This window comes from Primulina tabacum, chromosome 4, assembly GCF_025594145.1.
Source record: "Primulina tabacum isolate GXHZ01 chromosome 4, ASM2559414v2, whole genome shotgun sequence".
NCBI classification, from domain to species: Eukaryota; Viridiplantae; Streptophyta; class Magnoliopsida; order Lamiales; family Gesneriaceae; genus Primulina; species Primulina tabacum.
The window spans coordinates 4,157,650-4,174,658 of NC_134553.1; the positions used below are offsets into that span (position 1 = coordinate 4,157,650).

The window sequence follows — 17,009 nt, forward strand, 5'->3', positions numbered from 1 at the left end:
TAAATATTATTTAAATGAAATATTATGAGTTATATTTTACTAACGATATTATTATTTCATTAGTTTTGATGAGTTAGCCACGATATTTTAAATTGATAATTATTTATCGTTATTGTGCTTAATTTATGTAAATTATGATTTATGTATTGATAAAGTCCACAATTTGATTGATTTTTAGTTTATTATGTCTTATATGTGGTGTTTGGATATATTTTTTAAAAAATTTATTTCAGTTCATTTGGTTCTGTATATTATACTAATTATAATTTATTATATATCATAAAATTAAAATTTTGAATTTTAAATTGGCAAAAAGTTCGAAAGTAAATTATATAAGTTCTAAATTAATTTATTCGTCTAATATAACAAGAGATTAAACTCAAATAAATAACAAAATGATTCAAATTATTTTTTAGAAAATCAAATTTTTTATTTTTCATAAAATTGTTATTTACGTGCATCGCGCACGTGCATAAAAGAAAATACGCCTATAAATTTTCATTAATTGTAGACTTCACGGGTGTTGATTCCCCCTTTTTAATATGGTCACTTCTGCTCTTTAAAGGCAATATATATAATGTAGCATTGACTATGAGCAAATTCTCTGCATTTACTGTCACGCAATTTGTCCCTTAGCAACTTCTACATCCCACAAACTATAACCAATAACAAGTTCTCATGTCTTTCTTCTCCCCTACTGTTGCTGCCATTTCTTTCACCATTATTTTCCTCCACCAATTGGCCACACACTCTTCAGCCAATGTTACAGCAAATTCAACCAGCCGGCCAAGGCCGCAACGCCAACTAACGGTAGATTATTACTCCAAGACTTGCCCTCAGGTTGATCAGCTTGTTGCATCTGTAACCTCGCAGCAGTTCAAAGAGGTCCCCATCTCCGGCCCTGCCACAATTCGCCTCTTCTTCCATGACTGCTTTGTCGAAGTAAGCCCCTAACTTCTGCATTAAAGTGAAATAACTTCCATGAAGTAATCCCTTAATTACTGAATATTGCATTACTCAGATCATTCTTGTTGGTTCACTGCCAAAATCTTGAATGCTTTTGAGTGATACATCTAACTTCGTGTCATGAGCCTGTGATAGCATATGGTTCATCCTTGGTGGTTCGCTACCAAAATCTTAAAAACAATTTTGAGCCATGCTACAAGCCGACGAGCCTATTAAAGCATATGGCAGCTTAAATGTAACGTTTGATTAATTTGTTCCTCAGGCTCACCACCAGAGGTGATTCCAGAAATTGCCATGCCACAAGCCCACAAGCCCTTGAAAGTGTTATTGCAACTTACATAGCATATGATTAATCAATTCTTGGTGCTCGCTGCCAAATTGTTGATATAATATTTAGTATAATTCTGCATATTGTCATGATATGTGCCCAAGAAGTTGCAACGGCTAGCCTCTTGTCGTCGCCATAATCATAAGTAATTCTGCAAATCATCTACAGTAGATCCCGTGAGATGATAAGTGCCCGAATTCACCAAAACTTACACGAGCACCATGAAAGAGTCTGGAATTGTTTGCATGAACAATGTTTTTGAATTAATCCGACGTAATATAAATCATCCTTGAACATTCTCTTTTTGTGGTACTTCTAAAAGGGTTGCGATGGATCCATACTTATTTCGACAAAACAAGGAAGCAAAGAGTTGGCAGAAAGGGATGCGGATGACAACAAGGAGCTGGCAGTGGAGGCGTTTGATAGCATAAATAAGGCCAAAATGTTAGTGGAGAGCAAGTGCCCTGGAGTCGTATCATGTGCAGACATCCTTGCAATTGCTGCTAGAGACTATATCCATTGGGTATGTACAATTTTTTTTCCAAAATACTGCCTTTCCCCCCCATTATTTGTTGCCTTTCCTTCATCTTTTGCCTTGGCAATATATGTGCTTCACATGTTCTTTGAATCTTTGATAATGACATGTAAACTTCAAATTTAATATCAAGATAAACAACTTATACTAATTGATATATTTTTTCTCTGGGTTTTTTTTAATAAAACGCATATTAAATATAATTCTTATAAAAGTTGACTCTATTCGTCTGATCATATGCTAAGTTGTCCAATAAAAAACTTGGGATTCGCAGCTAAAGGAGGTATCACATTCCTCTGTCTTAAATTTTATTATAGATTTATATATTTCTTATATAATAAACTAAAGACAAAACTTCTGGCTCCATAATTGAACTTACAACTAACAACATTCCAACTGATGTAGATTTAGGACATATTAAAATCGAATTAACAGCTGGTCAATTACGGAACAAGATTCCACCAACTTTCGGGTAAATATAGGTAAAACCGCATAAGAAACAAATTTAACAAATCAAATCAGTTGTAGATGGATTAGTTTCTAGGAAAGACTTGAATGGATAAAAAAAGACAAACTATTTATTAATTTGTAATTATCAGATTGAAGTGTTTGTTTTTTTCATAGGCTGGAGGTCCATACTACCAAGTAAAGAAAGGAAGATGGGATGGAAAAATATCAATGGCAACAAGAGTAAACTCCAATCTCCCCCGCGCCAACTCCACCATAGACGACCTAATCCAGCTCTTCAAATCCAAAGGCCTGTCATTTAAAGACCTAGTAACCCTCTCAGGTGCACACACCATTGGTTTTGCTCATTGCAAGAACTTTCTTACACGACTGTACAACTACAAGAACACGATGAAACCCGATCCTTTGATTGATCCAAGGCTCCTAAAGGCCTTAACAATGTCGTGCCCGCGATTTGGTGGGAACACTGACATTGTAGCACCATGTGATGTAACGACACCGTTCTTGTTTGATAATGCTTATTATGGTAATTTGGAGAGTCAACTGGGAGTTTTAGCTTCTGATCAAGCGCTGTTTATGGATCCAAGAACAAAGCCTCTGGTGCAGGCGTTGGCCAAGGATAAAGAGAAGTTTTTTCAAGATTTTGCGGTGGCTATGGATAAAATGGGGTCCATTGGAGTTAAGAGAGGAAGAAGACATGGGGAGAAAAGGATAGATTGCAGCATGCATGAACATTTGTGATCACTCGAGTTATTTTTTTTAATTGCCAGTAGGTAATGAATTACATATAGATTCACATTTAACTAATTGGGATGATTATTCGTGTGACACATAATTAACTGAGATTGCTACTTTCTGGTTTGGGGCATACTTTCCTTTGAATTCTTTGGCATTTAATGCTTGTAGGTTTGGTTATTGTTTGTTTGTTGCAATGTCTTGATTCTTCGTGAGTTGGAATCATATGCTGTGATATCAGACATATGTTGATTGCGATCTTCTTGTTTAATCAACTACTTCATGTTGACCATTTGTTGTAGCGGGAATCCTTTTTGTTTTTGGCCTATAACATATATTGAGCATGCCTTAATGTTGCAACGAAGCATCACTGCCAAAACAAAACATCCTTCCCTTGTCCACTCCCATGATTATCCCTGCACTCGACGACACATAAAATCCGGACATATTGCAATTTCAAATAGATATGTCACCAATTGATCCTAATTTTCGTAAAGGTCATAACCACACTAAGATATAAACTATAAAACTAAAATATTATTTGACATGTAGAAGCCTAACAGAGGCGTAGACGTACACACGAGTGGGTGCACTTAGGTAGTAACCGTGGTTCGTTGGCAACCAATTACCTATTTATCGATGGTACTTTATGCCATTCAAATTACCAAACTAACAAAATCCTCACCTCCCCAAAATATTATACCACCATTTAATTGTCACCGAAAACGAGTTGGGGGATGACTAAATTCAAATCATACATTGCCATGCCATATAATTGTGTGGTTTGTTTTGATGACAAAAGAAGAGGTAAAGGAAAACAAAAGTGAATATCACTTTAAAGGCACAAGAGAAGGAACCACAAGAACTGAGAGTATCTCTATCTACAATCACTTCAGACAACAAGGTTAGGCATACTCCCCCTCGTAGTTCCAGCTGCTTCGGATATTGATTGGCAAGAAACCATGCTCCAAACCTCTGGTGGTTACCTAAAAGAATATAAATCAAAAAAGCTAAGAAATGTTGCAAAATCAACTTAGTAAATCCATAAAACTATAGTCCTTTGATTTCCTCTCAGGCATCCAAGACCCTTTGAAGAATCAAACTCTTCCGACTCCAACATAATTTTGTCACTTGCTAGTTTCCTTCAATCCACTGCTACTTAGAATGTAGAAACAAGGAACAAAAGACTAAAAAACCAAACCAAGCGGCTTCAAAAATGCCTTCACACTTCAAGTTATTTTCATTCATATATATGCAGATGTCTCTCAAAAATAAAGGCAATAAATCTAGTATTTTAAAAGCATTAGGCCAATCATCAACGACACAATTCTGCTAGTTAGCTGATAAAAAATTATGCCACATTTACCATATGACATACACGAAGTCGGCCAGGACGAAAGCCATGATAGTTTGAAAGAGGGCGAAACTAATGTTCATCGAAAACACGTTCAACCGAACAACATTATAAAAAGTGTTCCATTTCCATCGATCTCCTATTGGAACAAGTGTTCATCGAAAACTCGTTCAACCGAACAACATTATAAAAAGTGTTCCATTTCCATCGATCTCCTATTGGAACAAGATTCTGAAGATATCAAAGCTAACAAGTGGCTAAAATATTTTGTTCCTGACACTTTCTTAATCGTTTTTTTCCATGTAGATTCAAAGCTAATGAAATTTATTCTTTATATGTAAGCAAATAATTCAATCGATAACCTAAAATCTGAACTTTTCGAACTGATGAGTTAAAGGAAGACGTTCGGCCAATGCGATAATCAAATACCAATGTGTTCAAAACCATGACGGGACGTGGAGACAGTTTAAACAGAAGAAGTAGAATCCATCAATTGCATCGCAAAAATACAAGTGAAAGGGGTTGTGAAAGAAAAACCATCGTAATCATCCAGGTCGATTGACCGATGAGGCAACTCTATCCCCGCCGCTACTAGAGGAAGAGGCGGACTCCTGTTCTCTATTATTACTAGAGGTAGTCCCCGCTTTGAAGGAAGGTAGAGGGTTGGAACCTTTGATAATCCAACCGAGAGCGAAAAAGGAAAGACCTGCGAGAATGGCTGACCCCCAAGCTTGAGAGTACCACCTGCTGTACTGTCTAATCGCGAAACGCCACTGATCTCTCAGAGTCGCCACGTCCGGATTCACCGAATCCGGAGGGTTCGGATAGTGAGGTCTTTGTGAGTGCTCTCCACCGCCGTGAACTTTGGATGGCTCAGACGTAGGCACCACTTTCACGGCGGGCTTGGTATCTTTAACTTTCTTGTCGGTCATCGGTGTGGTTTTTCACTGGGCGAGCTAAGTTTACGGTGCCTCTCCCGTCAGTCGTAACTGCTTGCTTCGAACGACTCTATACGGCGTCGCATATAGAAGATACGCTTGAATTTTTTTCTTCTACTTCCTTATTATTATTATTATTATTTTAATTGAGGTGTTTTAAATTAAGATTTGTTCTGATGTATAATTAATTAAAAATTGAATAGAAAAATGAATATAGTTTTGAATTTCAACAAATTCAGTTAATTATCAATATCAACAGTTTATACAGGCCAACGAGGTGTTCACAACTTTAACAGCTAAGTTATTATGTGAGTCAAATAAAAAAAAATTGAAAAAGTAAAAAATATTACTTAACTATTCTCAATATCAACACACTTATTTTTTTCAATATATATTTCAAATTAAACTCAAATTTTCATATACTTATCAACATTTTTTGCATAATTAAAATCAAATTACCGATGACTTTCTAGTCTATGTGACATCATTGTAATTCCAATACGACATATGAAAGATTCAGCATAACAAAATGAGAATTAATTATACGTGCTCGAACATAAAAACTCGTCTTACGCTCTCTCGAAACACAATAACAAGCAACAGATGAGAAATGGAGATCCATGAGCAGACAATCACCAACACAAGAATATACTACACGTTGCTAGCTACAAGTGGTTTCCATGTACCCAAATGCACTTATTCTAAAACTTCATGTTGGGGAAAACCCATAAACCGCAGAATCCATCACGTTAAATCATCAAGAATTTGACTGAAAACTTAAGCGGAAACGTACCTGAAGCCATAATCCTGAATTCTTTAGAACGTGTCTTGATCTTCCAGATCTACGCGCTCTTTCCTTGAGAGAATCCTTTAGTTTCTCTTCAGAACTATTTTCTTAATGGGGGAGAGAATAGTGAAAGTGATAACGCGAGATCTGGGGACCATGACCCATATTTATAGATAATGTTTATCAATATCTTCTGATATTTCTGTTTTAGCTCATCATAAAAACAGAAATTACACTTATGTCTCTACACATTAAAGGCCCACAGCCCATTAGATACATTAAACCCCAATAACCCGAAACATTAATTGATCACTTTATTTTGGGCTTAACTTAATAGACAACCCACAATACATAATTATTCACATATAAGCCCATATAAATAAATTGATCCAACAATCTTCCACTTGGGCTATATGTGCAACTTTATAATTATGTTTGTGAAAATAACCTTATGAGCTCAAAATTGTTGTCATTCCGAAATGTATCTATAACCAATCCGGTCCATCAATCACATCAACATAGGATCAAAGCAGTCTTCGCTACACTCAAGGTAACTAGACCCATCAATGGTCACATATGCCAACACAACTGAATGACATGGATCATGAAGTGGATGTGTAGCATGGAAATTTCATGCAATGTGACCGTAACATGCCTATTTCCAACTGGTCCTCCCTTTAACCTTATCGAGATTAAACTTTAAATCATAATTAGAGTGTGACTTAACTTGAAATTTATTTCTGCAGAAAATAAATTTACATAACTGTAACTGAAAATGTCTACAATTGAAAAGCATTTAAAATAACGAACTCCCACTAAAACTGGATTTCCTCAATTGACATAACACACATACTAGCAGTATGCTCATGAAACTGTTTGGGTGGTAGTCCCTTAGTAAGCGGATACGCAACCATGGAGTTTGTACCGATATGCTCAATAGACAACTTTCCACTCTGAATTCTTTCTTTAACAACCAGAAACTTGATGTCAATGTGTTTTGACTTCGTCGAGCTCCTGTTGTTATTGGAATACATAACTGCTGATTTATTGTCACAATGTAATCTTAGTGGCCTTTCAATGCCATCAACAATACGCAGTCATGTGACAAAATTTTGCAGCCATATTCCATGATTGGATGCCTCATAACACACTACAAATTCAGCTGCCATGATGGAAGAAGCTATAAGAGACAGTTTAGCACTCTTCCAGGAAATGGCACCTACAGCAAGAGATAGATGTAGCCCGACGTAGATTTCATACTATCTTGGCATCCAGCAAAATCGGAGTCAGTATACCCAATGATCTCTAGCTGATCCAACCTCCGATATATGAGCATGTAATCTTTTGTTCTCTGTAGGTACCGTAAAACTCTTTTGACTGCTTTCCAATGTTCCACTCCTGGATTACTTAAATATCGTCCCAACATTCTTGTCACGTACGCAATATCTGGACGTGTACAAACCTGAGCATACATCAGACTCCCCACTGCAGATGCATAGGGAACCTTCATTTCTTTTTTCCTCAAAATCATTCTTTGGGCATTGTTTGAGACTAAATTTGTCTCCCTTAGCCACAGGGGTATCTGTTGGTTTACAATCTTGCATCCCGTATCGCTTGAGAACTTTCTCGATATAGCCTTTCTGGGATAATCCAAGAATACCCCGAAAACGACCCCGATGTATCTGAATACCCAGTACAAAAGATGCATCACCAAGATCCTTCATCTCAAAATTCTTAGCTAGAAATCTCTTGGTTTCATGCAACAACTCTATATCGTTGCTAGCGAGCAGAATGTCATCAACATATAAAACCAGAAAAATATGCTTACTCCCACTGAACTTATGGTACACACAATCATCGACCAAATTCATCTCAAAACCAAACAAGATGATCACTTGATGAAATTTGAAATACCATTGTCGAGATGCTTGCTTGAGCCCATAGATGGATTTCTTTAATTTGCAAACCATATTATTTGTTTCTTTGGACACAAAATTTTCTGGCTGCACCATATAAATCGTTTCATCAATGTCACCATTTAGAAACGCAGTCTTTACATCCATCTGATGAAGCTCAAGATCGAAATGCGCCACCAAAGCCATTATAATCCTTAAAGAGTCTTTCGAAGAAACTGGAGAGAAAGTCTCTTTATAATCAATGTCTTCTTTCTGTGTAAAGCCTTTAGCGACAAGACGAGCTTTATATCTTTCCACATTGCCTTTCGAATCCCTCTTGGTTTTAAATATCCATTTGCAACCAATGGGCTTCGTACCTTTAGGCAATGGGACAAGATCCCATACGTCATTGTCCTTCATGGACTTTATCTCCTCATTCATGGCATCATTCCACTTTTGAGAGTTGGAACTTTCCATGGCTTGACGGAAGTTAATAGGATCATCCTCCATCAATCCAATGTCTGCCTCATGTTCTTGAAGAAATACAATGTAATCATCTGGCACTGCATTTCTCCGCTCTCTAGTGGATCTGCTTAATGGCATAGGTTCTGGAGGTGCTTGAGTTTGTTCATCTGGAATGAGAGGATCTCTAATATTGTCTTCCTGTATTGTGTCTTGGTCAAAGTGAGGAATATGATCCTAACCAATGTCCAAGACACCTGTGGGAATATTTACATATTCCTCTTCAAAGACAATATCCTTTACTTTATCTCCCCCCGCAAACTCAACATCCTCAAAGAACCTGGCATTTCCTGAATCAAAAATCGACTTACTCGTGGGATCATAAAACTTGTACCCCCTGGATCTTTCAGAGTATCCAATAAAATAACAACTAACCGTCCTTGAGTCCAGTTTCTTTTCATTAGGCTTGTAAGGCCTTGCCTCAGCTGGACATCCCCAAACGTGCAGATGCTTAAGACTGGGCTTTTTACCCGTCCAAAGTTCATAAGGGGTTTTGGTCGCTACCTTAGTTGGAACCCTGTTAAGGATATATGCTGCGGTCTTTAGTGCTTCTCCCCAGAGTGATTCTAGTAAGGTAGAATGACTGATCATACTCCTCACCATGTCCTTAAGCGTTCTGTTTCGTCTTTCAGCAACACCATTCATAGTGGGCGAACCCGGCATAGTGTACTGTGGGACGATACCGCATTACTCCGGGAATCTAGCAAAAGGTCCTGGACGTTGTTCACCTGAACCGTCATATCTACTGTTGTTTCTTCAGAGGCTGTGTATCCGCAGCTTCCTTATACTTTCGTTTCTTTCCTTTATCCTTCGAGGTAGAGGCATAATGAGCACTTTCTGTCTTGTCTTGCTTCAACCTTTCCTCTTCCTAGACACAGTGCGAGATGAGCTCATTCAGAGACCAAGTCTCTTTCTGACAGTTATAGCTCACCTTGAACTGGTTAAACTGAGGAAGAAGAGATATCAAAACCAGATGCACCAGCAAGTCCTCAGAGAGGTCAAGCTTCAGTGCTTTCAACCTTGAAGCAAGATGAGACATTTCCATAGTGTACTCCCTGATATTGCCCTTACCTATGTACCTCATTGAAACTAGGCTTGCCAAGAGTGTACCAATTTCAGAATTTTCACTTTTAGCAGACCTCTTTTCGAGGTCTTGAAGGAAAGCCTTAGCCGTAGCAATGTCGTTAGACATTGTGCCCCTGAATGTTTCTGGAATGACCCTCTTCATGATCATCATACACATGCGATTCGATCTCTCCCACCTTTCAAACTCTCTTCTTTCATCAGAGGTACTCTTATCCGTAACGGCAGAAGGAGAGTCAACCCTTATCGCAAGGTCCAAATCCATGACTCCGAGAACTATCAATAAATTCTCTTGCCATGATTTAAAATTATAGCCATTTAACATAGGAATAGAATTTATGTTGGAGTGAATATTTGCAGGAGTCAAATATGAACAGAGAACAAAAAATCAAATATACATGCTCAACCAAATATCCAAATAAAATAATCAATAAATTCAAATAATGTAAACCCCCATAAACAGAATATCGAGCACTCCATTAATATTTCATCTTTGGACAAAAGATTAACTTGTAAGTGACATTCTGGCGCAGCAGTCAAACACTGATAGTAATTATCATGTCAAATAACAACCTTCCTTTGGGCCGATTTATTATTCACATGAAAAACCGAACGACTATCACATGTTTACCACCACAATAGTATATGTGATTATATTAAATATTAACATTCCTTTGGGCCGATCAATATTCATATAAATCACATATACCCAAAATCCTTTTGTATTTCAAAATAAAATTAATTTCCATAAAAGATGTCACTTTGGCGACATTTTATTTCAATCAATCAATTTTAAGATACATATAACCTTATCATTATTTGAATTAATGAATATTTAAGCTAAACCGAATAAGACTGAATTGAAAAAAAAATCGGAAATTCCGTACGGGTCGGGTCGGCCCGGATCCGTACGACCCGTACCGGATCCATACGGTTCGGGTCGACCCGGGTCCATACGACCCGACCCGAATCCGTACTTTTTTAAAAAAAAAAAAAATTTAATCCGAATTTTCGATTTTCCTCTAAAATATTTTGTTGAACAAGAACCGGAAGGAAAATCGAAATCTTATACCAAATCTTTAAATTTTACAACCAAATTTTTTTTTTTTTTTACCAAAACTGAAACTTTAAAAGATTTGATTTTCAACCAAAATATTTTCCAGATCTGAAACCATATCAAAAAATTTTCAGATCTAAACCAAAATAATTTTCAGATCTGAACCATATCAAAAAAATTTCAGATATAAAGCAAAATAATTTTCAGATCTGTGCACATATCAATATATTTTTCAGATCTGGAGCCATATCAAAAAGTTTTAAACAAAATTTTCTTTCCAGATCTGGATCCAAATAATATGCAAAACTTTAAACAAATCTCAATGATTCATACATGAATGGCTCTGATACCACTTGTTGGGGAAAACCCATAAACCGCAGAATCCATCACGTTAAATCATCAAGAATTTGACTGAAAACTTAAGCGGAAGCATTCCTGAAGCCATAATCCTGAATTCTTTAGAACGTGTCTTGATCTTCCAGATCTACACGCTCTTTCCTTGAGAAAATCCTTTAGTTTCTCTTCAGAACTATTTTCTTAATGGGGGAGAGAATAGTGAAAGTGATAATGCGAGATCTGGGGACCATGACCCATATTTATAGATAATGTTTATCAATATCTTCTGATATTTCTGTTTTAGCCCATCATAAAAACAGAAATTACACTTATGTCTCTACACATTAAAGGCCCACAGCCCATTAGATACATTAAAGCCAAATAACCCGAAACATTAATTGATCACTTTATTTTGGGCTTAACTTAATAGACAACCCACAATACATAATTATTCACGTATAAGCCCATATAAATAAATTGATCCAACACTTCAAACTCATTTGCGAGCTTCAATCTTCAGAAAAATCAGATAAGACGCGAATGCGGTCGGCAATGGGGGAGTAAATTGATCATTAAATAAACAAGATAGTTTCAGACAGTTACCAGCTTTCTCCTCCTCCCGCTTTCTAGCAGCTTTGTTCACGTATAAGAGCCAGACTATCTGCAAGTAATAGAGATAAGAATATACCAAAGGCATGAAAAACGATATGCGAGGTCATTGACAAGACTGACTAATTAAACTTGGAAGTTGTGAATATCTATGAACTTACAATAATCTAAGGTAAAAATTTGTATGAGACGATCTCATAAGTCGTATTTTGTGAGATAGATCTCTTATTTGGGTCATTCATGAAAAAATATTACTTTTTATTGTGAATATCGGTAGGATTAACATGTCTCATAGATAAAAATTCGTGAGATCGTCTCACAAAAAAACTACTTAATCACTTACCTTTCACGCCTTGAAAGCTCAGTTGGTTTTTCTAACTGCAAAAATAAAACTTCATGGATCATACAAGGACAGATATTAAGTATATAGCTAAATTATTCTACAACTCACGTCAACATCACTGCTTTCAAATCCTTTCACTTCGCCAAATTAGGATTTTCAATCGCTGAATTTGGATTTAAACATTTTAAATATAATATAATATTATAATATTAACCCTTCGTCCGAATTAGATTTTAACCGGTTAAAAAATTCAAGCCTACCGGGGAAAAAACGAATCGCCTGTGTTTCTATTTTACATCAGAAACAAAAAAAAAAATCAAAATATCATAAAAACACTCTCACTAATCAGAATTTTAGCCAAAAATGACTAAACTTTAAAGTATCCAGAAATAACACAAACTAAGATGATGAAATTATTTGCAAGTTAATCTTATTTTATCATTTTTGAAATAACTCGTAATAAATTATTAAACAATATTGTATTTAAATATCGGATTTTGAAAAATATAATTCATCAGACAGCTTTTGTTAACTAGTGAGGACGAAGATGGCACGCGCGAACAATGAATATAACACTTTATGCTGCTTTCACCCTCCTTTGTCTTTTTTTAGAGACTATTTTTATACTGGTTCATTTGATAATTAAGAGCCCGTTTGGTATAAGAAGCTACAATTTAAAAAAGTGTTTTTTTTAAAAAAAAAAGTGTTTTTTTAATTTTTAACTTGTTTGGGTGGGCTTCTAGTGCTTAAAAAAACACTTATTTAAGTTGAAATTAGAGCTTTTTTAAAAGCCCTATTTTAGAGCTTTTTTCACTAGCTTTTTTAATAACCTTAAAAAAAACATCCACCAGTAGCCTCCTCTCAATCTTTTCTCCATTCTTCTACAAGATACAATTTTTTTTTTCCGTCGAGGTTTTTGTTCGTTCATTTTTTTCTGCTTTCCTTTTGCTGCAGAATCTACACTCCCTATTCATTTACGTCTGTATTACGTATTGTGAATTAGATAATTATGTTACAATTCGGTCAATGATCCGATAAATCCAGGAAGTCAGGAAGGGAAAAGTATTTGCTTATTCCATTTTTTTGCAACTACGTATATAATATTCATCAATTCTTGTGTATTACGTATATAATATTATATTAATTAAAATATATTATATACCATAATATTACTGTAATATTATTTAATCATTGTTTGTATTACTTTTTCATTTATGATATTGTGAATTAGATAATCTATTATTTTTTTATGTTTTATTTTTTGAATATAGAATGTATTCGAAGTTAGCTCCTAAACGAGGATTATCAAATCCAAGTCAATTACCTAGATATACGATTGAGACTGTTGAACCTGGATTTGTTGCTGATGGGAATAATAAGGCGGATTGGACTGATCAGAATACCGAAATATTTTTAAAAATTTGTGAGGAAGAAATTGAATCCGGCAATAAGCCTACCAAACATTTAAACAAAACGGGGTACACAAATTTAGTTTCAAAATTTCATGAGAGAACGGGACTTTCTTTGAATCAAAAACAATTCAAAAATAAATGAGATTCTATGAGAAAATATTTTGCATTGTGGGCACAACTTATTAGAAATAATGAGACTGGCCTTGGTTGGGATCATAACAAGATGACCGTGCAAGCTGATAATAGTTGGTGGGAGGATAAGATTAAGGTACATAATTTATATACTACATTTTAAATTTTTAATCAATTATTTTTATTTATTTTTTGTTACGTTGCAAATTACAGGAAAATCCCGAGTATGCAAAGTTTAGATTGAGGGGACCCAAGAATTTAGATTTATTGGAAAATATATTTAAAGGTTCTATAGCAACTGGCTATGCTGCAATAGCACCATCAGAGGATCAACCAATTCATAATAATTTCAACGATGATACAAATGATTGGGATGTTCAGTTAGATGGAGAGTTTCAAAGTGATGTTTATATTAATGTTGAAAGCCAAGAATTTATGGAAAACTCAACAATGGGAGCTGACAACTCTATGCAGCAAAGAAAGAGAAAAAAAAGAGAGAGTGGGGAAAAAAGAGGTCTCATTGCCACTAGGTTAGCCGATCAACTTGATCGTGTCCTTCAAGAATTTGAGACTCAAAAGTCTATACACGAAACACCAAAAGATGATCCATGTAGCATTGAAAATTGTCTGGAGGTTCTTCGTAGTTTGCCTGGTATGGTGGTTGGCAGTGAGCAATTCTTCATATTTACTAGAGTTTTGGGTAAAAAGCATAATAGGCAAACATTTATCGAATTATAGGACTCGGAACTGCAGCTTGGTTGGGTGATTTGAAGCGTTATTAACATGAGTTATGTTTTTAGGAAAAATACTTGAATAATGCACTTGTTTTTTTCTTTTATTGATTGATGAGTCAACTTTACTAAGTAGTACGTTTAAATTTTTAATGCAATAATCTAAAACTTTCAATGTTTATTGTTTTTTTTATATATTTATCTTTATTCATATATTTTCACAGGATGTCTGCGAGTTCAGGCTCCACTATATCAGATAACTCTGATGCATCAAGTGATTCCGACATTTCCGTTGATTCTATTAGAAATACACATGTCTCTAAGAAAAGAATGGTTTTGTTATCCTTGTGTGGTGTTACGAATTATGTTTTGAAATATATTGTTAAAGAAAAATGTAGGACATCGTGGTTATCAGGGTCTCAATGGGTGGCAGAGATATTGAATGGTAATGAGACACGATGCTTTGAAATGTTTAGAATGAGGAAACATGTTTTTTATAAACTATGTGACGATCTACTCCAAAAATATAGCTTACAGCCAACAAAAGTTTGAGCTGACGCATTTAATTTATCAAATTAAATTAATATGTAAAAACTTGTGTGAAACAGTTTCATGAGTTGTATTTTGTAAGACGGATCTCTTATTTGAGTCATTAATGAAAAAATATTACTTTTTATACTAAGAGTATTACTTTTTATTGTGAATATCAGTATGATTGACACGACTTACAGATAAAAATTCGTGAAACCGTATCACAAGAGACCTACTCAAAATATTAATAACTATATAACAAAAATATACCTGCTGCTTGTGATACATCCGAAAACAACCAATAATTTAGTTATATTTGTGTTCATTTTTTGTGGCACCAAATTTTTTTCTACGGTCCCTAATTAACACAAAAAGTATTTCTGTGCTCCCTAAGCCCCCAATTGTTTTCTCGAATAAAATTCGGTACAAAAGTGAAAATAAGATACTAATATATGATATTTGAATATAAAAACTTCATATATGACACTAATATATACTTTTTGAGTACTCAAATATGTATAACAAGTATTGGTATTGATGACACATCTCTTCTCGGATGAAAATCAGTACAAAATATTGGAAATATGATATTGATATATGATACTGGGGAACAAAATATTTCAGATCTGATTAATATATGATTTTCTTAATGGGGGAGAGAATAGTGAAATGTATTAAGGGATAAACAAGGTCGCCTTCTCATGGCTTTTGGCAAACAGATTACACAGCCTCTCTCGGTAGTCCATGGCGAACTCCTAGCTATCCTTGAAGGTGTAAAACTACTCTATGAGAATAACTTTCTAAATGTATAGGTTGAATTGGATTCCTTACTAACAGTGCAAGCAGTCACACCTATTCAGGATGATCTTGGCTATGTTGGTGTATATGCTACTGAATTTGGAAAGAATATAAGAAGATCGGTAATTTCAGATATTGCACATGTTAGTAAATCGGCTAGTATAGTAGGCCATAAAATTGCTTATTTTGTTTCACTTATCTATCGTTCGTTTGGATGAATGGTGAGTTTCCCTCCTGATTAGTTAGGATTGTAACGAATGATTATTCTTAATAAAATTACAATTTTCTATCAAAAAAATATTATATGACACGATACAAAATGTGGGGGCTTGTTAATTTTCGTTTTTTGTTCATTATTTTAATTTAAGTGATTTTATTTTTAAGAAACATTCGAATTATACTTAGTAATATTTGTAATTATAACATTAAACAATATTATACTCATTAATATGCTCACCAAAGATCAATCACTTCTTTTAGATATATTGAAATATATTAATGACCCAACAATCCAAAAAGAATATCTAGAAAAAATTCTAAAATCTCTAAATGACAAAGAAGAAAATAAAAAATTCCAAGTACTTCAAAAAATACTTACGACTTAACTGAAATATTAGAAAAAAGAAAAAAGGAAAAGGGGATCACAATTCAAGACTTACAAAAAGATATAAAAGAAATAAAATTGGAAATAAGAGAATTAAAAGAAAAACAGATTCAAAATTCTGAAGCAATAAAACTAATCCTATAAAATATAAACATTAAGAGTTCTTCAAAAACAGAAAATGATGAAACCCAAAAGGTTGAAAATATTGAAAAAATTCCTGAAGATTTTCTTTTCGTTTTAAGAGAAACAACTTCCAGAAAATACATCTTAAAATTAAATCTAGTATTTTCAGAAAATTTTAAAATGTATTCAATAGCCTTATTTGATACTGGTGCAGACTTAAACTGTATCAAATCAGGAATAGTACCTACTGAATTCCAACAAAAAACACAAGAAAAACTTTCAGCTGCTAATAATTGAAGATTAAATGTAAATTCAAAAACAGACGCATCAATAATAAATAATGGTATTCTCATAAAAGCCACTTTTGTTTTGGTAAATGATATTCATCACACTGTAATATTAGGAACTCCTTTTATAAGTTTAATTACCTCATATAAAGTAAACAATGACTCTATTTATTTTAAATTCAATCATAAAAAAATAAAATTTGAATATTTAGAAAAACCTCGAACTAGAAACCTTAACTTAATAAAAGCATGTTCAATTTATGAAAATAATATTAATACCATAATCCAAGGAAAGACTTTTCAATTAGAAAATATTAAAAAAGATGTTTCTTTAAAAAGAATACAAAACCAAATAGAAACAAAAGAAATTCAAAATAAAATTCAAAAATTCCAAAAAATACTAGAAAACAGAAGTCTGTTCAGAAATTTCTAATG

At 34.4% G+C, this 17,009-nt stretch overlaps 2 protein-coding genes across 2 annotated transcripts; one reads left to right on the forward strand and one right to left on the reverse strand.

Annotated features, from left to right (window-relative positions):
- The first annotated feature begins 475 nt into the window (after nt 1-475).
- LOC142542583 (peroxidase 19) lies at nt 476-3,179 on the forward strand. Its single transcript, XM_075649298.1, has 3 exons — nt 476-942; nt 1,617-1,817; nt 2,454-3,179. Exons 1-3 carry the CDS (start codon nt 679-681, stop codon nt 3,036-3,038), a joined length of 1,050 nt encoding a protein of 349 aa, XP_075505413.1. The 5' UTR covers nt 476-678; the 3' UTR covers nt 3,039-3,179.
- A 539-nt stretch (nt 3,180-3,718) lies between these two features.
- Nucleotides 3,719-5,430, reverse strand: LOC142542588 (uncharacterized). The gene is made up of 2 exons (XM_075649306.1): nt 4,924-5,430; nt 3,719-4,018 (listed from the first exon to the last, which is right to left on the reverse strand). Exon 1 carries the CDS (start codon nt 5,316-5,318, stop codon nt 4,932-4,934), a length of 387 nt encoding a protein of 128 aa, XP_075505421.1. The 5' UTR covers nt 5,319-5,430; the 3' UTR covers nt 3,719-4,018; nt 4,924-4,931.
- Between the last annotated feature and the right edge of the window lie 11,579 nt (nt 5,431-17,009).

What these genes read in the sequence shown, in the direction of transcription:
- LOC142542588 (XM_075649306.1), bottom strand. Translation starts at nt 5,318, where the DNA reads ATGACCGACAAGAAAGTTAAAGATACCAAGCCCGCCGTGAAAGTGGTG.
- LOC142542583 (XM_075649298.1), top strand. Translation starts at nt 679, where the DNA reads ATGTCTTTCTTCTCCCCTACTGTTGCTGCCATTTCTTTCACCATTATT. An exon ending in TCCATGACTGCTTTGTCGAA is followed by an intron (nt 943 to 1,616) that starts GTAAGCCCCTAA and finishes TACTTCTAAAAG; the next exon opens with GGTTGCGATGGATCCATACT. An exon ending in CTAGAGACTATATCCATTGG is followed by an intron (nt 1,818 to 2,453) that starts GTATGTACAATT and finishes TTTTTTTCATAG; the next exon opens with GCTGGAGGTCCATACTACCA.